At 46.2% G+C, this 24688-nt stretch overlaps 1 protein-coding gene across 6 annotated transcripts in view; it reads left to right on the top strand.

The window, feature by feature from the left end:
* Positions 1 to 24688, top strand: part of DAAM2 (dishevelled associated activator of morphogenesis 2) — a 140040-nt gene that overhangs the window by 78523 nt on the left and 36829 nt on the right. For 5 of the 6 annotated variants that reach the window (XM_073884962.1, XM_073884961.1, XM_073884958.1 and 2 more), the window contains 14 exons: positions 346 to 420; positions 872 to 966; positions 3834 to 4167; positions 4992 to 5102; positions 6293 to 6396; positions 7513 to 7579; positions 8642 to 8759; positions 10801 to 10939; positions 14672 to 14730; positions 14867 to 15051; positions 15647 to 15946; positions 20707 to 20814; positions 23180 to 23206; positions 24250 to 24356. In XM_073884962.1, coding sequence (XP_073741063.1) covers positions 346 to 420; positions 872 to 966; positions 3834 to 4167; positions 4992 to 5102; positions 6293 to 6396; positions 7513 to 7579; positions 8642 to 8759; positions 10801 to 10939; positions 14672 to 14730; positions 14867 to 15051; positions 15647 to 15946; positions 20707 to 20814; positions 23180 to 23206; positions 24250 to 24356 — 1829 coding nt within the window. The remainder of the gene's footprint in view (positions 1 to 345; positions 421 to 871; positions 967 to 3833; positions 4168 to 4991; positions 5103 to 6292; positions 6397 to 7512; positions 7580 to 8641; positions 8760 to 10800; positions 10940 to 14671; positions 14731 to 14866; positions 15052 to 15646; positions 15947 to 20706; positions 20815 to 23179; positions 23207 to 24249; positions 24357 to 24688) is intronic. The other variant, XM_025862540.2, reaches the window with a different exon arrangement.

The raw sequence follows: 24688 nt of genomic DNA, 5'->3' as shown, positions 1-24688 counted from the left end.
TCAACAGACAAAATTATATTTTATTAAGAAGCAAACAAATAAAGAGGGGACAGATATAACAGGAAAAAAAGAATTTATTTTTAATTATATATATTGTTCATCGAAAGTGCATATACCTGTGTGATTTCTGCCCATGTCATTGGCCGGTCATGAGAGTCAGTGTTCACTATCTGCATTTTTACCAAGGAAGAAATGGAAACGTGGAGAGATTTTGTAACTTCCTCAAAGTTATCCCTGTCTGAGTGGGGCTGGAAAGTGAATCTGCTGACATGGAACGAAGCTCAGGACCTCAGGGCATGGGCCTATCTTGCCAGGTGGTCCATATAGTCTTTCTTCCTGTTCCAGGAGCAGGAGGACCCCAACAAGCTGGCAACCAGCTGGCCTGACTATTACATCGACCGCATCAACTCTATGGCTGCCGTGAGCAATGGCTTCTCCCCTGCCCTCACCCCACCTGGAAAAGCCATGGGAGAGAGTGATCATCCCGCATCTTTCCCTGAACTTCACACCCCACTCCCTGGGGATCAACAGCTTTCCAGTTATTCCTGAGATTTTTAAAACATAATCCATCCCTTCTCTGTGTGACTCTCGAGGCCCCCAACCATATGAACGTTTATTAGCCGTTTGTATCTCACACAGTCTTAGGAAACAGGCCGAGCCGATACTTCTCCCCATTCCACAGATGAGGAAAGTGAAGTCTGGGACTGGAACCTGGGTCTTCTCAGAATCTGACCCTCTTAGTGAACCATTCCTTGAGGCCCCACCCTTCCTGAGTCGAGGGTGGCTCCTGGGTCCCACCTGGGCTGGGGGATGCAGGGAGCTGGGGCTCAGGCAGCCCAGCAGGACCTCCGCCCCTTTCCACCTACCTCAGATGCAGAGTCTGTATGCCTTTGATGAGGAAGAGACGGAGATGAGGAACCAAGTTGTGGAAGACCTGAAGACAGCTCTCCGGACACAACCCATGAGGTGACTCATTGTGTTTCCCCTTCCCACTTCCTTCCACACCCCTTCACTTGCTGGTCCCCCTCAACTTCCTGAAGCTTCACCCAATGCTCTGCTCCTATCCCAGTCCCCTTGCCAGCTCCATTCCCCCACCACCACATCCCCTAGAGTTCCCTGCACTCTGTTCCACTTCCTGCCTCCTACAACCCCTCTCTGAGGAGCTGGGAGGCTGCCAGAGGATGGGCATGTGGGGGACCAGGGCAGAGAGCAGAGGAATGTGACATAAACCTCAGGTCCTGAAGTGCTATCTGAGCAGAAATTGAGGGCAGGTACTTGTTTTTCTTGGGAGAACAGAATGGCAGGGAAGGCGGACTTATGGACAAGGTGTGTAAGAAAGAGCTCTGAGAATGAATGCCCCGGCCAGGGAGGAGGGCAGCGTGGAGAAGAGATACTCCAGCCACTAGGGGGAGATGTGGTGTCTGTAGATGAGATTCCGCCACCTAGAGGAGGAGTGATGCAGGCCAGGAAAAGGGGATGATTTTGAGAAGAAGGACCCTTCCACCTTCCCAGGCCATACCGCGCAAAGGTCCAAATGGGCCAAGAGCCACAGCTTCTCCTCAAGCCTGGGAGCTGGCTTGTAGCTCCTTGTGGGAGCCAACTGTTAAATTTTCAGCAGTTTTGTAAGCTGCTTGTTAAACATAGCTATGATTAGAATATAAGTTATATAAACTTAAAACTAAATAAATCATACTAAAAACAAAAGTAATAAATACTTGAAACTTTTCACTCCCTAATTACTTAATGTTTACTACATTTTAGTTTTATGTATATTCTTGACTGTTACATATGCTCTTGAGTTTATATTCATTGTATATGCATGGTGGAAATACAGCTGACCCTGAACAAGGTGGGTGTTAGGGGTGCTAACCCCCAGGCAGTCAAAAATCTGCGTATAACTTTTGACCCAAAACTTAACTGCTAACACTCTACCATTGACCAGCAGCCTTACCAATAACATAAACAGTTGATTAACCCATATTTTATATGTTATATGTATTATATTCTATATTCTTACAACAAGGTAAGCTAGAGAAAAGAAACTGTTAAGAAAATCATAAGGAAAATCTATTCATAGTATTGTACTTGTGTTTATTGAAAAACTTCCCATATAAGTGGACCTAAACAGTTCAAACTTGTGTTATTCAAGGATCATCTGTACTATAAATGTTACACCTCTTCCCAACTCCACATTCAATGATGTCACATTGATAGCTTGAAATCAGCTATGCTGGGCATATTTATATTGTGGAAATTGGCAAACACTACAATCAGGCCTTTTTTTCTTTCTTCAGACAGCCAGTTGTTAAATGTTTACCAGCATACTGGTCTGCCCGTGTGTGTGTGTGTGTGTGTGTGTGTGTGTGTGTGTGTGTGGTTTGGGCTGAGCTCTCTACTTTGGGAGCCTGGAACTAGAGCCTCAGGAGAATGGGAGCATCTTAATCCCGTGTGGTTCAGGGGGTGGGGGGCTTGTAGGAAGGGGGTGCAGGAAGGATGAGGACATCGAGAAGGAGAGGGGTTGAGGGAAGTTTGCCAGGTTTGTCTCCCACTTCAATTTACTTTTCTTTCCCTTAGTAAAATTCTGATTACAAAAGTTACACATAGTCATGGTGGAAATTCTGCAGAATACAGAAAAGCATATAATAGAAGCAAATAATACCTATTTTAAAGACTTAATTTTAGAGTATATTTCATTTTGTAGACATTTGTATAATAATATGGACATACACAAATACACTTGGGACCAAATGTATTAACTATATGTGATGGTTCCCTCAGCTCCATTTATGACATTTCCTTAGATCGTTACTGTTTTACAAAATTCAGTGTTTTAAGCCTCTCTATGTGTATGCGTGTGTGAAGGTGCATGTGCCATGGATGACTTTGGCACCAGATGAAACCTATTAACCTATTATCAGAATGATATTTTTAAATAATAAAATAGATAAGATGAAAAATAAACCAATTAAATTGAAATACAGTTACCAAATATGAAACATTTGTGAGATAGCAATTAATGTGCTTTTTTATGCCTTAAGCAGAAAGAGCTAGCAACCACCATGATTTTGAAGTGCTGATGAGTGGAAGTGATAGTCTGTGACACCTGTAGCAACTATAATTTGATATGAAAATAGCTGATTTCTTTGGGTGACAAAGTCACAGGTTCTGCTATTACCACTGTAGTTTATTGCCCACATTCATCATACGAAGAAATAATACATTTCAGGTAGAGGTTACCAAAAATAAAAGTGTAACATTTTTTTCCCCATCCAAGTTCACAGACCCCTGCAAGTTAGCCATGACCCCTTAGGGGAACACAGACTCCAGGTTAAGAACCCCTGAACTAAATGGTTTTTAATGCTTTCTGTTAATATTTAAGATAGCAATTTTCTTAAGGATCACTTGAAGAGTGCCTTCCCCAGCCTTGGTCCCATGACTCAGTGACTCCTGATGACCCCCTGTCTGGAAGTCCACTTTGTCTTTTGACATCTCGTCTCTGGAGATGAATTTTCAGGTTTAACAGCCATTATAATTATAGTATAATTATAGTAACAATTACTGCAATCATTCTCTTCAAGCGTACACCATCACAGCTATGCAACTGACAGTCAATGGCCTGCAAATGCACGATATTTAAGGTGCAAATAAGGCACGAGTCTCCTGTGAGGGTGATAGGATTTCAATGCCTTAAATAAACTCACTAAATGAACCAAGTGGCTACTATAGGTGGAACACTGTGTTATACAGGTCCCGGGGTAACTGTTTGCAAAGTGTATACATAATAATAGGCAAATTCAGGATACCTGTTATGCTAATGGTGCTGGCCTGGACAGGTTTGTGACACGCTTCATTGAGCTGGAGGGTTTGACCTGTCTGCTGAATTTCCTCCGGAGCATGGACCACGCCACCTGCGAAAGTCGCATCCACACCTCCCTCATTGGTTGCATCAAGGCTCTGATGAACAACTCCCAGGGGCGAGCGCATGTGCTGGCACAGCCCGAGGCCATCAGCACCATTGCACAGAGTCTGCGCACAGAGAACAGCAAGACCAAGGTGGCCGTGCTGGAGATCCTGGGTGCCGTGTGCTTGGTGCCTGGCGGCCACAAGAAGGTGCTGCAAGCCATGCTCCACTACCAGGTGTATGCAGCTGAGAGGACACGCTTTCAGGTGAGGGGGGGCCTAGCTGAGGGCTTATATAAAAAGACATAAGGGACCTTAAGAGATACGGGTTTGGCTGGGAAAATGGATGCATCACTAGACTGTGGGTTCCTTGAGGCTGGATTATTAGTCTATGGCTCTACATCTCTGAGCCCAGTGCCTGATGAATCACAGCAGCTCAGTCAAAAATTAAATTGAATGCAGTTGTTGGGGCCAAGATTTTAAGCCCTATGCCTGGGCCAGTGCTTACTATGGGGACCCCAAGAACAGTGCTGGATACTGAAGCCATTCTCTTTTCTTCTCCCTGACCTGCCCCAGAAAAGTAATGAGATGAGTATAAAGTGTCTTATGTAGAATAAGTATCAATAGATCTAAACTGTCACTACAAGTGCTATGGTTTATCTACCCGTATAGGCTATTTGTATATTCCGTCATCAAACATTTTTAAGCACTTATTCTGTGCAGAAAGTGGCCCCTGAACCTTTGCAGAAGAGGTAAAAGGCAGTGTCCATGCTGTCAGGGAGCAGGGCAGGAAGATTTAAGAGCTATAAGCAGCTGGAGCTGTAAACAGCTCTAAAATGCTAAAGCAGCATTTCGGCATGGCCCTACAAAATAAACTAAGCCCTGGAGGTGAGTGGCAGGACTGAGATTGAGGTATGGATAGGCAAAGGACGCTTCTTGAAAAAGCTGAGCTTTTGGGAAGGACCAGGGTAAGCTAGATAGATTGGGTAGAGCAAGTACGTGGGGTTGGAATGGTAGGAACACAGGCACAGAGGCTGGACTTGTAGGATCCTGAGCCCACCTTTCCTCTCCTGTCCCGCCTTTCCAACCAGACACTGTTGAATGAGCTAGACCGAAGTTTGGGCCGGTACCGGGATGAAGTGAATCTGAAAACAGCTATCATGTCCTTCATCAACGCTGTCCTCAATGCTGGAGCTGGAGAGGTGAGGCATCTTGTCGTGGCTCTTACTGTTCCTGGACTTTCTGGCCCCAGGGGAATGTGTGCAAGTGCCTCCTGGGGATGTAGCAGAGGGAAAGGGCCAAGACCTCTGGTTGGCATGGCTGCCACTACCATCATTGTCTTCAGATTACCTTTATAAACTCTTGCCTCCTTCACTTGGGGCTGAGAAAGAATAGATTGTCGTGAACCTTGTAGTCATGAGAGGTTCTTGGGGAGTTCCTTGCATGGGTAGCGTTGTGCATTATGTGCATACTGGACAAACCCCACGTAGGCTGGCTGATGCTGGCTTAGGGTGGTGGGGGATCATTTATGGGAGGAGGGCAAGTGTAGGCTCTTCTTCCTAGAGTTTTCTAAAGACCTGATTCTGGACTGGTTTCTGAGTTGGTTGGTCATGCCCTCTAGCACCTTCTGTTAGGAGGTATGGCTTCTGATTTTCCTTACTGTGGGGTCAGAATGGGATTCTCAGACTGTAAAAATAGCAAGTTGAAGACGAACTTGAAGAGCAGATGAACTCCCCAAATTCTAAGGGAACCAGATGCCCCAGTCAAGGTCAATTTGTTGAAGGACAAAAGGGGCAATTTAATGATCTCTACTTTTCCCTCTTTTATGCCGACACGCTTTTCTTGCAACCAGTCCTGATGAGCTAAATTAGGTGAGGTGGGTTGGGAGAGCAATCTGTCCCTCAGATGCTGACATCACCCTTGTCAATACTAGCTACACTAATCTGTTCTGATTAGTTAGTAACCATACTTCACCAGGTAATTCTTAATGTAATATCACCCCTTTCGGTAATATCATTCCCATTTTACAGATGAGAAAACTAAGGCTTTCCCAAAATCACAAAACTAGTGAGTGTCAGAGCAGGGATTTGAATCAAGATCTGTTTGAAATCAAAGCTTATAGCCTACCTTACTCTACGGTGCCACTCTTTGATGCCAAAGGCTGAGAAAACCGGTAAGGGACTTGAAGGAAGTGAGGCAGGAAACCTAATGGGAATAAATAACAAGGTCTAGTATGTCTCCTCCTGCCCTTTCTTGGAACTCTGGACTTGAGGCAGTTCCAGGTGGGTTGTTGCAGGTGATATAGTGGGACAATGACTAGAGTGGGTCCACTGGGGACTCTTGTGGAAGAGCCACAAGCCAATAAGTCTGGTCCTCCTTCGGTGACCCCCAGGATAATCTGGAGTTCCGCCTTCATCTACGGTATGAGTTCCTGATGCTGGGGATCCAACCTGTGATTGACAAACTCCGGCAGCACGAGAATGCCATCCTGGACAAGTAAGGCCCAAGCCATGGAGACAGTGCCTCAGTTGGGGATGATTAGAACTTTCAAGGAGGCTGCCCTTCCCAATGGAAACCACTTGCCATACCCAGTATTAATTCAGAATCAGCTCTGTGGGGGGGAGGTGGACAGCTCTCACCCCCTTGTCCCACATCCTACCTCTGTCCTTGACTGCTCTCTTTGTTGACCTGCTTTCTCATCTCTGATGTTAAATGCAGGTGGACCCAGTAGTCCTCAACCATGTTAGTACTTCACCAGGGTTGGGGGGGGCTTTGGAAACACATAGGGGTGTTCCTTTGGTTTTTAGACTAGCTGGTTGGGGGACACTAACTGGTATTGGTTGTTGGAAACCAGGAATACTAAACATCCTGCAGGGCACTCCTGCTTAACAAGGAAATTGCCCCACCGCAAATGGAAGCCATGAAAGCCTTTATTGATTAAAGGGCACAATTAAATTCCTATGTGTTCCTTAATTCCAATTAAGTTCCTATCTGTCCCCTCTGGTTCTGTCCCATTGGTACACACTATTTTATTGCACTGGGTCTTAAGGGAGACAGGATGGGCCCTTTTGAAATGAAGTTGGGGAGTGGATGGGGTGAAAAATGAGAGAGACTGGCTTTGAAGGTTGACATGAGGACAGTATGAGAACCCTGGTGAAGGCAGAGCAGTAGTCCTTGACTGGGTGATTTTACCCCCAGGGGACATTTGGCTAAGCCTGGAGACATTTTTGTTGTCATGACCTGAAAGGTGGGGGCTGCTACTGGTGTCTAGTGGGTAGAGATCAGAAATGCTGTTGAACCTTCTACATCTCACAGATCAGCCTCCCACAACCAAGGAAAATCTAGCCTTGGATATCAATAGTGCCAAAATTGAGAAAGCCTGATCTAAGGTGATGGGACTGTAGGCTGGCCTCCCTGAGGAAGAAGGGGCATGGGATTCTATAAAGGAGGAGAGTGTTGGCGTATAGACCAGTGGCTTCTTTCTGGTTTTGCCTCAGCATCACCTGAATTAAGCTTTCAGATTTAGTTCACTGGGGAGTTGAAGGGACTAATCCTCAAACAGGGACATCCTAGAAGTAATATCTACTCTCTCTATCCCCTCATCCTATCTAGGCATTTAGACTTCTTTGAGATGGTCCGGAATGAGGATGACCTGGAGCTAGCCAGGAGGTTTGACATGGTAAGAAGCCTACAGGGATGGGGCAACTGCAGTGGGGTCCCAGGTGGCCCCACAGCCTCTTCTCCAGATCCCATGTTGTGGTAGGTCCATTGTTGGCTGGCTTCCCTGGTGAGTGGTCCTATAGACAGGTCCTACTTCTGGAGCCTGGCAGTGTGTTGGCTCTGCAGGGCCTCACCTGGCAGGCCTTACCTGGTAGGGCATCTCCTCCGCTGGGAGATTGCAATCCCCAAAGGAAAGAGGGCCAGTCCTTAAACATTATTAGTTTCAGATTCTCTCCTGGGCTACTCTCCCCCTGCCTTCCAGCAATTTCCTGAGTCCCCTTTCCCTGCCACTAACTAGATCATGCTTCACAAACCAGATTGTCTTTTCATTTCAGCCTCAATAACCCTGAAAATACACAATTCTGCTGCTTAAATATTGTATTATAAAATCTCTATTCAAATAGAAGCTTACCTCTGGTGGTGCTGCAGTCACCAAGCACCATCCCATTATATGGTCACACAAGCCCTGGACTTACAATAAGAAGACTGAGATTAGCTTGCCTGTGGTCACACAATGAGAGAGTAGATCTGGGATTTGAACCCAGCTTGCGTGGAACTATGCTATGTGGTCCTTGAATTGTCTATGCCCCTGTCCCCTTTCCTTAGTTTGAATCAGTAGTTCTCAACCAGGAGTAACGTTGCTTCCTCCTCCCCCTGTGGACATTTGCAAAGCCTGGACACAATTTTTGTTATCACAACCAGTACAAGGAGGATGTCACTGGTATCTGATAGATATAGACTAAGGATGCTGTGGAACAGCCTACAATGAACAGGACAGCTCCCACGACAAAGAATGATCCGGTCCAAGATGCCAATATGCTGAGATTGAGAAATCCTGCTTCATATAATTAGGACATCTCCCTCCTCCTTTTCTCTGTGCCTCTCCTTTGGAGCCTGGGCCAGAAGCAGGAGAATGAATGTCATCCTGGGAAATGGGGCTCAGTGGATGGAAGTAGGGTTTTCTCCCCTCTTCTTCCACGGCTTGCGCCCTCCCCATTCACTGTGCCCTCTACTCCCTCAGGTCCACATTGACACCAAGAGTGCTTCCCAGATGTTTGAGCTGATCCACAAGAAGCTAAAGCACACCGAGGCCTACCCCTGCTTGCTATCTGTTCTACACCACTGCCTTCAGATGCCCTGTAAGTAGGCCGCACTTGCCACTTCCTCAGCTGGCCTGAGCCTTGGCCTGGGGCAGGTTGAGACAAGGTGTCAGGACTTCCCTGGGTTGGTGAGTCTGACTGAGTCTCTCTCTGCACATGTCCCCAGGAGGCCTGGCCACAGGACTCAGGCCCTTGTTCTTTCCTCCCTCTTTGGGATCAGGACTTCCACTGTCACCCAGGGGAGAAGCTGTGGACTTGGCCCTGAAGAATGCTAATGTCCTGGTCTACCAAGCAGTAGCTTGATCACTGTAAAGTCAAACAGCTCTGGCTGTCAGCTTATGACAGAGGAGTGATCAGTCATCTTGGGGAGCTCCAAAAAGAAGCTTTGTATTTGGGGGCATAGCACAGATGTAGACTGAGCATGACTTTTTTCAAGGTTTTATCAACTCCTCCATCTAGGCCTTGTGAGCTCTACTTTAACACACTTGCCCCTGCCTCTCTTTGCAAATATCAGATGTCAGCATCTAAGCTTAGCAGATGCTAAGCTTTTTAAGATCCAGGTGTGTACAGTGACTGAATAAATTATATATAATCACTAATAACCACCCCAGCATGCAATTTGAAATGAGCTGTAACTGTACCATTTGGTATTTAAGCTTTTCACAAAATTGAATATTTGGAAGACTACTATGGCCAACCATGATGATCAACCTAGGCAGACTCTCTACTGGTGGTGATGGTGGTGTTGGTTTTCATGGTGATGGTGGCAATAACCAGTTTACTATGTGCCAGCTCTGGGCCATGCATGATGCAAGGCTCTTTGGCATAGTGTCTCTAAACCTGAAAATGACTTAAAGAGTTTGCATTATTATATATGATTTATAGTGAATGAACTTGAGACTGGGTGAGTCTGAACATATGAAGGAATTTTTGTTTTTTGGGGTTCACGGCCTTAGATGAAACATGTTCTACTTTGGTGAGCCAGTGGCCTGGCTTTACCCTGTTTTCCTGGGTGGAGGGTAAGTGGAAAACTATGCCACATTGCAATGTCTATGTCACTGAAGTGATGGAAAGGAAACCGGACACAGTGACCTAGACCAGGAAGCTATCAGTTCTCCAAAGCTCAGTACAGAGATCTTCACGGAAGATATAGGAAGTCCCTGAGAAACCTGACTTCTCTATCAGGTTCTTGTGTGTTGTGCTTCATGGGCAATGTCAATGGGTCTCTTCTGCCTCAAAATGGGGCTTTGTTGACATGACCTTCCACTTTGTAAGCATTATGGTTTGACTTTGAGGTCAGCATTGTCCTGGTTGACCTCCTTTGGTGGTCAGTTGAGACAAAGTACTTGGGGTCAAGAACTGAAGCAGAGGGGCTTGTGGCTAGCACATGGAAAGAAAGTCCATGTCCCACCAAACCATGATTACAGAGGATGGGAGTGGGGCCCTGTGAGGTCAGGAAACACACACAAACTTTTGCCTTCACAGTACAGGGTCACCTTCACTGAGAAGTCTGCCTGGATTCCATTAGCACTTCTCCAACCCAACTCCAACTCCAACTCCAACTCTGACTCTCTCTTAGTGCATACCTGTAGTGAGTTTCCATTCACCTTTCACTGTAGAACAACAGCATAGATAATCCTAAAACATTTTCTTTTTTTAAATTTCCCTGGAGACTTCATTATTTAGCAGGTAATATTTTGGGGCAGATTTACTTTCTGAAAGGTGCTTTTTTTAGATAATGGAAAAGGCAATTTGCATTCCCAAGGCATAGGCTACTCAGGGTACCTACCTATAGGGAAGAAAGGCAGCCAGGAAGCACTTCAGGGAGTAGAGAAATGTGTCTAGAGGATTGACACACTCATAGAAAGTCAGTTGCAGATCGTTAGGAAATGATCGCATTTGCGAATCTCCATCATCAGCATCTGCATCAGTAGCATCATTGCCTCCCCCATCAGACTGGGAGCTTATGAAGGGAGGGAGAGGGCATGCTTCATCAGCCTGGGCCCAGGCAGTGACTCTAGGGCAGGGCACCAGGGGATTCCAGGGCTCAGTGAGGTTATGATGCCTGTTGTCCTCGCAGACAAGCGGAACGGTGGCTATTTCCAGCAGTGGCAGCTCCTGGACCGGATCCTTCAACAGATTGTCCTCCAGGATGAGAGGGGTGTGGACCCTGACCTGGCTCCCTTGGAGAACTTCAACGTCAAGAACATTGTTAACATGTGAGCAGTGGCCAGCTCTCACCTGTCTTCCTCCTTCCCTCTCGATCTCCTGCATGGACTCTCACCAGTGAAACCTCTGCTCCCTCTCATAAACCAGATGTCTCCAAATGCACCTGTCCAATAGAATCCTCTGAGATAATGGAGATATTCCATATCTGCCCTGTTTACACATGGCTGTTGAGCACTTGACATGTGGATAGTGTGACTGAGGAACTGAATTTAAAATTTTATTTCATTTTAATTAAATTCAAATAGTGATATGACATAGCTAGTGACTACCATATTGAACAGCACAGGTTTATAGGGGGTGTAGTCAGCTTTTTTTTTTTTTTTTAGATTTTATGTATTTATTTGAGAGAGAGAGAGAGTGAGCTAAAGAGAGAGCACAAACTGGGGGGTGGGAGAGGCAGAGGGAGAAGCAGACTCCCCACTGAGCTGGGAGCCCGAAGTGGTCCTCGATCCCAGAACCCTGGGATCACGACCTGAGCTGAAGGTAGACGCTTAACCTTCTGAGCCACCCAGGTGCCCCCGTACTCAGCTTTTAATGATCCATTGCATGGAGTAGATAGAGGAAGAATTTAAACTTACTAACAATGGTCTGTGGGCTAAACAATCCTCCAGCTTGCTTTTGTATGACCCATGAGCTAAGAATAGTTTTTACATTTTAAAAGTTTTTAAAAACAAATGAGAATATGTGACAGAGATTGTACCTGGCATATAAAACCTAAAATAGTTATTCTAACCCTTTAGAGAAAGTTTGCTAATCACTGAAATAGAACATGGCAATTAACTAAGACTGTTGGATAAGGATGTCAGAGCCTAAGTCTGGCTTATCTTTGACCCTGTATATTGAGAAATACAGAGAACCAAGTTTAAAGTCACATCAATTATCAGAAGTTATGTTAACACATTAATTTTTAATTTTAAACTTTTACTTAACTTTTTTTAAATAAAATTACTTATTTTTATTTATTTATTTATTTTTAAATTTTATTATGTTACGTTAGTCACCATACAATACATCATTAGTTTTTGATGTGGTGATCCACGATCCATTGTTTTCGTATAACACCCAGTGCTCCATGCACTACGTGCCCTCCTTAATACCCATCACCGGGCTAACCCATCCCCCCTCGCCCCTCCCCTCTAAAACCCTGTTTGTTTCTCAGAGTCCATCATCTCTCATGGTTCATCTCTCCCTCCGATATCCCCCCATCATTTTTCCCTTCCTTCTCCTAATGTCCTCCATGCTATTCCTGATGTTCCACAAATAAGTGAAACCATATGATAATTGACTTTCTCTGCTTGACTTATTTCACTTAGCTTCTTTTTTAAGTTTTTGTTTTAATTTCCAGTTAGTTAATATATAGTGTTACTTTAGTTTCAGGTGTGCAATGTAGTGATTCAACAATTCCATACATCACCCGGTGCTCATCATGACAAGTGCACTCCTTAATCCCCATCATCTATATCACCAATCCCTCTGCCCCCCCTCCCCTCTGGTAACCATCAGTTTGTCCTCTATAGCTAAGAGTCTGTTTCTTGATTTCTCTCTCTCTTTTGCTTTGCTCATTTGATTGGCTTCTTAAATTCCTTCTATGAGTGAAATCATATGGTATTTGTCTTTCTCTGACTGACTTATTTTGCTTAGCTCCATCCATGTCATTGCAAATGGCAAGATTTCATTCTTTTTAGGGCTGCATAATATTCCATTGTATAAATACACCACATCTTCTTTATCCATTCACCAATGGTTGGACACTTGGGCTGCTTCCATATCTTGGCTTTTGTAAATAATGCTACTATACATGTCCAGTTGCCCTTTAACGAGATAAATTGGCTCTTAAGTATTCATGGTGTCACATTCCAAAGCCAGGTAGAAAATGATTTTTGAACTATTCATGGTACTGTTTTCATTTGCACAAGTAGTTGGGTATTGATATAGTTAATCCTACCTGGTATGCTGGACAAGTGCAACTAGCAAAGTAATCAAAATGCAGCTTTATTTCTGATTTTTATTTCTGTTTTCTACTAACTCTTTACACTATTTAGTGGGGAAGCTTTTCCTCTGCCAGAGGATGAAAATGCCTCAGGTCCAATGAAGTTTTTGCTTCTTTTTGGGCAATGGAAGTCCTAAGATCATTTTAAGCCATCAACATAGTCTCAAATCTGCAACTAGAAGGACTAGTCTCAGATGTGAACCATGTGAATTCTAGATTTGATTTAGCCTTAAATCTCTCTCTTCCCTGGACTGGGGCTGGACGGTGCAGTGGGAAGGGCATGTGTGATGACTGGCTTTCTTTCTCTGTTCTGTTTTTCTTCTAACCCATTCTACACACATATCCCCTTCTATTAGCTAACCAATTTTTAATCCCTATCAGAGGCAGTGCAGGGGCAGGAAGGAGAAGGGGAAAAGGTGTTACTTGATTAGATAACCTAGTAAACAGGCTTCCTATTCTCTGGCCTTGTCACAAAGGTAAAGACATGAATTATTTCTGGGATCTTCTGAAGCTCTTTGTTGCATGCCTCTCACTATAAAACCCTGGTCACTGGCCATTCAAGGCCTTTTTATCCCCTAAGACTGGTTGGTACCATCCCTTCCATCAGCTCCTGATTCACTAACAATCTAGTGCACAATGGCACAATGTCCAAGTGTCCAATTTTCTGCCAGGTGGACATCTTGGAAAGGACTTAAAATGGCATCAGCCCAATTTTTCCATGATGCTTACCTCTGGTCCATGAAAAACCTTTGTGCAATCTCTGTACCAACAAACTCTAGGAGTGCTGGATGGTCCCAGCACAGCACCACTTTCCCAGTTAATGTTTCTTCACTCTTTGGAACTGCCTGGCCCCAAGTTGGACCCTAGTCCACCATGCCTCCCTCCCAACATCAGGGAATGTGGGTCAGAACTCTGAGTGGTCCAAAGAAGCTAGTGGATGATGATGAAGGAGGTAGCACCTCCAAGAAGGACAGCAATGGCTCTCTCCAAAGAACTCTCTGCACAAATTATGTCCCTTTCCATACTCTGTCCCCTCTTTATATCCTTGATGTGATTGAGGAGCCAAGATTCATGGATCTAACTCCCACATTTTCAGAGTTACAAAAACAAACAAAAAGCCCAATTATTGAGATCTCACTTTGGGATTTCATTTCTATTACACTTTGGTTGGTGTCTAGGTAATAGCTTAATCCCCATTCCAAGAGTTTGACATGAGTGAGGACTTCCTGTGATTTAGATACATTTCCCTCTTCACCCTCAACATACTCATTCTGTGTTTTGAGGTGGGTGATTTTTCTTGCTCTTACACATTGGTCTTTGGAAGCCTAGACCATGGTAGGGTCAATATTTTGATCTCAGTGCAAAAAATTTATTTTTACAAGGGAGTACAAGTCATCAGACAACTAAAAGAAGCCTGAGATTTAGTCCTAGTTCTACCATTAGTTAAGCTGTTGTCTTCATTTCTGGTCTCAAGATCTTCAACTATATCACAAGGGGTTGGATCATAAGTTATTTAAGGGTCTTTTCAATTTTCACAGTCCACAGAGAGATACACGAGAACTGGGCAGGGCTGGGGACCTGGAGAGACATCTGGAGAGTCAAAATCCTAGCCTCCTTGATGTGGCTGGACAGATTGGAGATCACAGAACTGATGTGGGGAATAGGGGGATGATATGTCTTCTGGGAAGTTATGAGCCAACAATCAACAGACCCTTCCTGTACTCCCCACCAGGCTCATCAATGAGAATGAAGTGAAACAGTGGCAAGACCAGGCAGAGAAGTTCCGGAAAGGTAAGGGGCTCTGCCTAAAGCCACTGCATGCTCCGTACAACCCCTCCCCTGCCCAGCCCAGGACCTATTAGAGGTAGACACACACAGATTCATATTGTCTCTTCCCATTTCCTCTCCTGTCCCACCCCCATCCCAGAACACATGGAGTTGGTGAGCAAGCTAGAGAGGAAGGAGCGAGAATGTGAGACAAAGACATTGGAGAAGGAAGAGATGATGCGGACACTGAACAAGATGAAGGATAAGCTGGCCCGAGAGTCCCAGGACCTGCGCCAGGCTCGAGGACAAGTGGCAGAACTGGTAGCCCAACTCAGTGAAATCTCAGTATGTGGACACCTTCCTCTCTTTACATATTGAGCTGAGACCTTCAGGATAAAGTGGGAAGAACAGGTGTGGGGAAGGGCTAAGGACCCCAGGATGAAGGAGAAGTTAGAGGAGGACCTCAGGCCAGGATAGAGGGGAACTGTGAGGCTGTAAAGGTGGCTACCTTTGTGTTAATTAGAAAAACCAGTGCCCTTTCCCCTGGGTGACACTGTCCCAGGAAGCACACCTGGGAAAGCAGAGTGCAAGTATGATTTTATGCACCCCTCCCTGTGCAGCTGGATGCCCTTGTGCAGACAGTAGCCTACACAACCATATGTATCATTCCTGCTGTTGCATTGTTATAACTATGACTTTGTCCAGTGTTATGTATGTGTGTTTTACCTATGTGTATGTGGCTGTGGTTGTGTCTATGTTTATGTTGGATGTTCGGGATACAGAGAGGAAATGGGGGAGCAAAATGTGTGTGGAGGTGAGAGCAGGATTGGGGTTCTAGTGTAAATGAAGAATAAGAATAAGGAAAGAAATAGTGTGGTGGGGGCCTGAAAGGCATCATTGTTGATAGCTTTATCTTTTCAATTTTTCTGTCTTCCCACAGACAGGACCTGTATCTTCCCCACCTCCCCCTGGGGGCCCACTTACCTTGTCTTCCTCAATGACAACCAATGACCTGCCTCCACCTCCGCCCCCTCTCCCATTTGCCTGCTGTCCTCCACCTCCACCACCACCTCTTCCACCTGGTGGGCCTCCCACTCCCCCCGGTGCCCCACCGTGCTTCAGCATGGGCCTGCCTCTCCCTCCAGACCCCTGCCCCAGCAATGACATCCCACTCAGGAAGAAGTGTGCTCCCCAGCCTTCCCATCCACTGAAGTCCTTCAACTGGGTCAAGCTGAATGAGGTAAGTAACAAAAAAAAGATCAGTAGGTCTATTCTCCTATAGCCAGTGCCAGTCAGCCCCATGGATTGCCTGCTCATTGTTTGTAGATTGCCCCTTCTGGGTTCCTTCTTTGGTGGGGATAAGGGAAAGCATAGTAAATGCAGAAGATGGGATTGCTGATGTCAGACAGCTCACTGTTCACTGGGAAGAACATCTACAATGGGAGGAAATAGCTTGGCATGTGCTAAGGCTCAATTGGCAAAGACACCTGCAGACAGAATTTGTATGTGCTGAGGGTTAACGGAGTGATATTGATACCAGAGCATGGGCGAAGCAGGGTCACTTTCTAGACAATACAATGCCTGGGCTAGAATTTTAAGGATAGGGTCTATTTGAGGAAAAGGGTGGAAGATATAGGCAAAGAACTTGGACCAAGGTCTAGAGATGGTAAAGATCAGGGCAGTGTGTTCAAAGGACTGAAATGATGAGGCCATGGCAGGGGACAGGACAGCACTCTTGCCATGAAGAATTGGATGTCAAGATGTAGTCATTTTGGCATCCTCCTGGGGGGAAGCTAGACACACTGGGTACTTTTCTAGACTGCTCAGCAGAGAGAGGCCCTCATGAATATTATTCACAATAACCACCAAACCCAGGTCCATGTGTGAGATTCCTCTGTTGGACTCTCACGAGCATGGAGTAGAGATAACCTGGGTTGCTTTAGACTGCTAGTAATTTAAGGCCAGTTCCAGCCTGGGTCAAGCCCTGCCTCTGGTTCTGTACTAAATCGTATTAGGACCTGTGGCTTTGTCCTTGAGGTTTACACATACACGGTAACTGAGTTCAATTAGCCTGATCCATACACACAATTCAGCAGCAGCCATGAAGACATCATTTTGGAGCTGGGACTAATGGATGTCCTCTGACCTTGTTGTATGAACCTCTTGGTCTAACTCTTGGGGAATTCATAACTGTACCATTCTATGCAAGCTCAAATGAGCTCAGATGGAGATTCAAGTGGGAAGAGATGTGAGATTGTGAAATAGGTGGCCAGCTATGTGTTAGCTGGCTCTCATAATGGTAGACCAGCTAGCCAGTCAGTCTGAGGGCTACCTTGTGTAAAGCTTTTTGCTGGGGGTTGTGATAGATAATAATAAGAGGTGAAACAAAGCATTGCCATGTAAGAGCTTTGAATCTGGCAAATTAGGAATTTTGTTCAAGGAAACATCTAGAGATCCTAGGGAAGGATTGAAGAGGAATTTCTAACCTTTAACTAAACCGGATTTGGCTCTGATAAACTGTGCAACCTGCATAAATCACTCACTTTGTACCTCAGTTTGCTCATCTGTGAGATTTCTAAGATTCCTTCTATCTCTGGTTTTATAATCAAGGTGGAAAGACAAAGCATGAATATAGCCCACAGTCTCCTGAGCTTCTGATAACATCTCCAATCTAAGTTGGTAAAATTTTAGAGCCACCTGTTATCAGAATTTTGAAGCCACATGGTTGACATTTGTGACAACTGCACTGCACAGCTGTGCCCTGTGTGTCCTTCCCCACAGTCATGAGGCAAGCGGACAAACAGCTCTGCAGAACCAAAGGCCACAGTCTGTGTGGAAACATTCACTGTTCATGATCAGAAATAATATATATACTTCTTTGTGGTAAAGAAAAAAAATTATCTCCTGTACTTAAAACTTAAAGATTTTTTTTTTGCTTTCTTTTAGAAAAAAGTTTAAATTTTTTTATTATAGTTGACACAATGTTACATTAGTTTCAGGTGTACAGCATAGTGGTTTTACAACTCTATATGTTATGCTATGGTATGGTATTTCTATTTTTATTTTTTTTTTTGAGAAATCTCTATACTGTCTTCCATAGTGGCTGCACAAGTTTGCATTCCTGCCAACAGCGCACAAGGGCTCTCTTTTCTCCACATCCTCACCAACACTCGTTATTTCTTGTCTTTTTGATTTTAGCCATTCTGACAGGTGTAAGGTGATATCTCATTGTGGTTTTAATTTGTATTTTCCTGATGATGTTGAGCATCTTTTCATTTGTCTGTTGGCCATCTGTATGTCTTTTTTGGAAAAATGCATAGTTAGGTCCTCTGCGCATTTTTTAATTGGATTATTTAGGGTTTTCTTTTTTGGTGTTGAGTTGTGTAAGTTCTTTATATATTTTAGATATTAAGCCTTTTACCGAATATATAATTTGCAGATATCTTCTCCCATTCAGTAGGTTGCCTTTGTATAACTGAAAAATTTTAAAAGGTAATGAAAAGTTGATTAGGCACCTTAACAGTTAAGGAAAACAGACAAGGCAACTAATATATTTGCAACATTCTCATCAAATAGAGCTTTGTACTTAGGATTTTCACTGGGGTCTAGTAATAATAAAATCTATATAAATTCCTCAGGGACCCAAAGCAGGCCAGAGTTTCATTCCTGGACTGGAAAGTACAGGTCTGATAGAATGGGTAATGGGGAGGATTCGTGGGAGTTGTAGACATTTCTCAGCAGGAGTAGGTGGGGGGGATTGAATAATATTTGTGGACTTATTAGCCCACTCCCAAGCTTTTAATCACGTGACCAGGAGTTATTTAATCATTTGGGCATCAGGTTCCTGTTCTATAAAATTGGGGTAATTATGGCATCTATATCAAAGGATCATTGTGAGGATTAATTGACATATGAAGTATTTGGAATAGTGACTAACAGAAATTCATAATAATATTAGGTGAGTTATTTGTGGCACAACCATGCATGCCTTAAGTGTGTTATCTCACCTAATCCTTCAACTCAGTAAGCAAGCATCACTGAGACTCTGCTTTCTTTTATGTGAAATGAGAAGAGAATAGTACCCCTCTATTTGCCAACAGTCCCACATAGTGATGAGGCTGGGAATGCAAGCTAGCTTGCTCTGTTGGACTCCAAATGCTCAGTGAGAGAAACACAATGAAAAGTGTTTTGGAGAAAGATTTCTCTGGCATATAAAGGGTGTAGAGGGCAGAAGTCCCAGGGATCTAGACTGGAGGTGAAGAGGTTTTGGCTAGAGTGATGCAAAAATTAAAGTCAGGATCATTCTACACGCTGGGCACATCAGGGCAACTTGGTGAAGTGTAGGATGTGGAGAATACTAGGAAATAGATTATGGCTCCAGTGCTCAGCTGGCTCCAGAGCTCAGCTATACCCCCACGAAGGGCTGCATATGGGGATGGGGTGGCATTTGGCAAGAAGGGTGGGAGAGCTGGGCACTCAGTCCATTCTCTCAGGGGAAACTCTCCCTAGTGTTAACCATCCAGCTCTTACATTCCAGCCCTTTCTTAGCCCGGCCTCACTGGGAGTAAAGAACAGTGGCAAGCTTTACCTGTGTGGGATTTCCCATGGAGCCCACCTCCACCCCAGGTCTAGACTCAGATGGGAACCACTGAGAGCTTTTCCTTCCCTGCTTTCCTGTTCAGTTCTCCCTCACATCTTCTCTCTGCCTCCCACATACCCCATTCCAGGGGCCTGGCTTCTTTCCCCTGTCCCCTTCCCCTACTCCATGCATGCTCCTGTGTACACACCCACCCACACACACACACACACACACACACACACACACACACACAGTGGTTGTTTCTGCCATGAAAAGAATGTGTCTGTGTTGGGTTTGGCCAGTTGCCTGTATCCCTTGCTGCTCTGAGTTTCCCAGCCCAGCATTCCACAAGAGGGTCCCTGGCCTTAGAAAGGCCACAGGAATGCCCCCCACTCTGCTCTGGCCTAGCCTCCCCTTTCCAGAGTTTAAGAAAATAAAAGTGAGTGAAAGGTATGTTTCTCTCTCTAAGCCTTGCTGAGGGGGAGATGGAGGGAGGAGGGGGTCGTGGCCTTAGGAAGGTTCCCCAGCTGCCCTTTAGGCAGAGGAAGGTGGGAGATTCCATTTTAAAGGACAGCAAAGCTCAGGATGAGGCAAGGACTCCTGGGAGGACAGAAGTGAGTACCCTGAAGAGGCTGTGCTCTCTGCCCTCTGAGCCATTGTCAAGGTGCTAGAAGACCACTGGGGTGTTCTTGGCCTTGCTGAAGGAGCCTCTCCCTGGAGTGGGGGTTCAGTGCCAGGGTCCCACACAGAGGTGGGGCAGTGCTTAGGTGGAGAAACCTTGGAATGTAAACCCTTGGACACATCCCAACCATGATGGATAAGCCACTTTCCCTGGGTCTGACCAACAGGAAGTGTGACCGTCTTGTTGGCCTGAACAGTCACTCTAGGGGCCAGGATGTCCCCGGCTTTGGCATTTGTCTACTTTCTGGGAATCTGGGAAAGTGGGAGGAAGACCCCATGGAAGAGAAAATGACAATCTCAGATACGGGAAATATAGTGCGCACTGAGGATTTGAAGATCTCAAATATGTGTGGGCACTATTCGTTGCAGTGACTCCAGCCAACCCTGACATTTAGGGAGTGTGCCCTGAGAACACTGGTTTGGTTTTGTTTTTCAGGAAGGAGTTTCATACCCTCTTTCATACTTGCCTACCCATCACTCTTGCCCTCCATTTGATTTCTGGAACACACGTCTATGTGGCCCCATGAGAAAGGGAGGACAAGGAGCTTGTCTCTGGCCTCTGCCCTGGAACAATGTATTGAAGGTTTGGGGGAGATGAATTGACCCCTTTCTGAAGGCCTGAAAGCCTGACTATTGTAGTTTGTGCAGCTGGGAACAGGTGGAGTTAGGGAGGCATTGGACCTCTCCGTCATGAAGGAGTTGAGTCAAACATTGGGTCTTCTCCCTGTCCTGAATCTTAGGAACGTGTCCCTGGCACTGTATGGAATGAGATTGATGACATGCAGGTATTTCGGATTCTGGACCTAGAGGACTTTGAAAAAATGTTTTCAGCTTATCAGAGGCACCAGGTAAGGCCTTTCCCTGCCCCCATCTTCTTGGGTCTTGACTTCCAGTTTTGACTTCACCTATACCCCTTGAATCCAACCCTCAACCTCTTCTTTCTCCCTCCCTTCCTCCCAGGTATACTGAATGATTTTATTCCTTATTAGGTACCATGCTTTGCTAGGTACATGGATCAGAATTAGAGGTATGCAGTGCAGTAGGGGAAATATCCTGTTGTATTCCAGTTCTGGCTCACAGTTGTGTGTATTTACACACTGAATGATGGAATAGCATTTTGTCCATTTGTCCTTCATCTTGGAGCACTGGAGGTGGAGTCACAGCCCTGGCCACTGTTCTCTCTTTGACCCCAGGATCTAGAGACTACACCTAGCAGGCATGATAAATTTCAAACTACTTTCTCCACCATACTCTCCCAACACCCCCACGAGTCAGTTAGCCGAGGATGTCAATGTTTCTAGGAAGATGGAGCTGCTCCAGGTCTTGTTCGGGGGTTAAGGTTGGGTCTGGGCCTGGGCAGGGCTGGGAGAGTCCTGGGCTTTGCTCTGCAGACACTACTTACAGATGGCTGGCCAGTCAGCCTGCTCTTCCAGCAGCAGTAGGAGGAGTGGGAGGGTGGCAGAACACGGGGCATTCCCGAGGCAGTGCCAGTGGGGATTGCCAAATGTGCTGATTCTCATACCTCATCCTCGCATGAATGTGAGTCGGAAGATGAGTCAGGGCTGAGGAATCTGCACTTTAGCTAGCACATCTGGGGGCCCTGCCCCCAAGTCCAGTTTGGACATTCCCAGCCTCGAGGCTTTAGAGTGTGTTCTCTCTGGTCTCCCTCTGGTCATTTCTTTTCCATACTGTGCCACTTTCTCCAATCCCCTCTGCTGAGCCCAGGATGCCAGCACTTGAGGATACCCCAGGTGCCAGTGAGTGGGGTCTGCATCTTCCTGGGCCCTGGGTAGCAGCTGCATGTTGTGGCTGGGCTCCCCACTGCTTTCTGCCAAGTTCAGGCCTGTGGACAATCCTTCCTGAGGGCACATGAAACTCGTCTTAGGAGCCTAGCCAAAGGGACAGAGTTGGGGCCGGGCTCTAATCCTGACTTGGGATTCTAGAAAAACCAGACGATTGTTATTTAATTTAAATGTAGGTGCTCAAGGTATCTGATTCTTTACCCTAATCCCAGGCAACATTTTTAGCCTCTGCCCGTATCAGGCTGGCATGGCTGCTGGCAGCAGCTGTGGCCTAACAGCATGGGAAGGGACTCTTCTGAGTCCTTGGTGCTCCTATGCACTGATGCTCCCAAGTGGGATAGAGGGAGCATGTGCAAGGGGTGTATCAGGCATGGTCAATCACACACCTCCCCCTAGTTGGAGAGTCTTTCTCTTGGCCAGGGTTCCAGGCCACCCCACCCAGTCTCTGTGCCCTGAGGTGGGGCTAGGATGGGGTCCAGTGGGGAAAAGAGGGGTTATGGGGTTTAGAACAGACTGGGTTTGGGGCCTCTCAGTTTGGTGACTGGAGAAGTGTTAAGGTGGACTGTCCCCTTTTGTCCCCTGTCTCCTCTGTTAACCCCCTATTTCGGGGCTGGGCTCAATCAGACTATTGTCACTTGGTGATTCTCCCAGACTCGGGCTGAATTCACAGCAGCAGAGCTTGAAAGATTCCAGAGGCTGTGTGGCTCTGGTCCCTGGTGACCTCCTCTTCCTATCTTGGGCCCCAGGGTGCATGTTTTGGTGGGGAGGAAGGTCCTATGAGCTGTGATCTTCCCTCTATGTCCTCTGCAGCTCCTGAGTTAGTGACTTCAATTCCATCAGGGTCCGAAAGGGAGAATTGGGTGTGGGCTCTGTCCCCTTAACTCCCTTGGAAATCAAAAGACAAATGGAAAGGGGTGAAATTTGGGGACACCTGCTTTTATTTGCCTCAATGAATGCAACTTCTGCATGTTTCTGGCCCCTTCTGGTTGTATCTCCTCTTCTATTTAGAAAGATGAAGTTATCCAGCAGAGAGAAATGCTCTCTGCCCTCTGGGCAGTTTCCCAACAGAGAAGAGGGAAGAATAGCAGCCAAGGCCTGGGGTTGGGAAGCTTGGGGGCCGGGCCTGCCCCAACTGGGGAATGGTGGTCCCACTGGGCCCAGGGCAGGCAGGGGACCTGTCTACTCCCCACTTTGTGGCTTCTCTGTGAGTGCATGTCTGCTAAAAGCACCTCCTGTCCAGGGCTAATTGTTAGTCTCCATCTCCAACCATGTGGGTCTCATTGGGATTGGGTAGACAGAGTAAATGTTCAGGGGTCTCCATGTCTCTCCTACTGTCCCTGGGGTCCCTGAACCTCTTGGCTAACGTTGTGCATGTTTAATTCTCTGTTGGCTGTGGCTGCTACCTGCCTAGGAGCTGATAACTAATCCTTCTCAGCAGGTGAGTCACTCTTGGGGCTCTGGACACTCTAACTTCTAACCACTGTCCTGGGCTGCTGCCCTGTACTGGTCAAAAGAGAGGGCTTATTCATTCTGCCTTCTACCTTTATGACTCATCCCTATAAGCAACACAGGAAAGGGTTCCCAAAGAGAAAGCAGAAATGTAGAGGAGGGAAGTAATTCAAACAGACCCCTACCAGCAATGGAGGTGAATGTCTACTGGATTAAGGAGAAAGCATCTAGGTCTATTGTCTTATCTACCTGGCCCAAGGCAAAGCCATCCTGTAAGACTGCATAGGCTGGGCACTGCACAATCCCAAGGGTACAATTCACAGGGATAATGATGTGAAATGACAGCCTCTGGAATTGTGCAGTAGGGAGCATGTGCTTGGAGGGACCTCCCAGGGTAAAAACTAGTTTCCTGTCTACCTCACCAAAGGCCCAAGAGAAGGGAAGGAATCTGATTTTGAGGGAATCTGCTGTTGGAACCCCAGTGAAGATAATTCTTCATGGAATTCTGCCTCAGTTTCCCCACCTCTGGACTTGTGGATGCCCTCTACTCTGGGCACATTGGGCTGTGCTTGAAGTACCTAGGAGTCCAGGAACTGTAGCCTGATGGGGATTTCAAACCAGCTTCTCATCATAAGCTTGGGGAAGCTCTCCGGGTAGGGTGGTGGAGTGAGGGCTGATTTTCTGGGATGCTGGGGACCATAACAGTGCCCAAAGCCATAGGGATCAGTTCCACCACTGGAACAGTCCCTTCTCTAGTTTGTCCAGAAAGGGCAGTCTTTAAAAAAGGGGGCTCTTCATTGCCCCCAACCCATTCTAGCCTATGGTAAAGTCCCAGATGCCTTCTAGTAGAGATGGTTATTAACCACCTTCCTCTCTCTCTCTCTCTTTCCTGTCTTTTTCTTTCCATCTTTATTCCCCTCACACCAGGAACATCCCGTGGTTGGTGTGGGAGTGGCTCCTGGGGGGTGGGTAAGGAGAGGATTGGGGAACACACGCATGCCTCAACCGTTTTACTTGGCTTGTTGGTTTCAGAAAGAGCTGGGCTCCACAGAGGACATCTACCTGGCCTCCCGCAAGGTCAAAGAGCTATCAGTCATTGACGGCCGAAGGGCACAGAACTGCATCATCCTTCTCTCTAAGTATGTGCTTGTCCTGCCTTGTTAGCCCCTGGTGGGAGGGATGAACCCCCCCAACAAGAAAGTAGAGCCTTGAGAGGGCTAGAGCAAAAACCTACAGTGGTACTGAATGTCTAGGGGACAGGGGTGGCAGAGGAATGGGTGACAACAGTCTCTTCACTTCCCCTGCTGTCTCCTGGGAATGGTAGGAGACCACTGATCTAGAACCCTCTCTTGGGACCCCACGTTCAGCAGTAGTGTGGGGCTCTGCCGACAGGAAACTGCCCCAGTCACGACATCCCTGACCAGCCTGGTCATCATCTGGCAACAGAATTGCTCTAAGCCCATGGAGGGCC

The sequence above is a fragment of the Callorhinus ursinus genome, unplaced genomic scaffold, assembly GCF_003265705.2.
Source record: "Callorhinus ursinus isolate GAN/ISIS: 27379988/994484 unplaced genomic scaffold, GSC_fseal_2.0 scaffold59, whole genome shotgun sequence".
NCBI lineage: Eukaryota > Metazoa > Chordata > Mammalia > Carnivora > Otariidae > Callorhinus > Callorhinus ursinus.
This window is presented reverse-complemented; position numbering and strand designations above follow the sequence as displayed.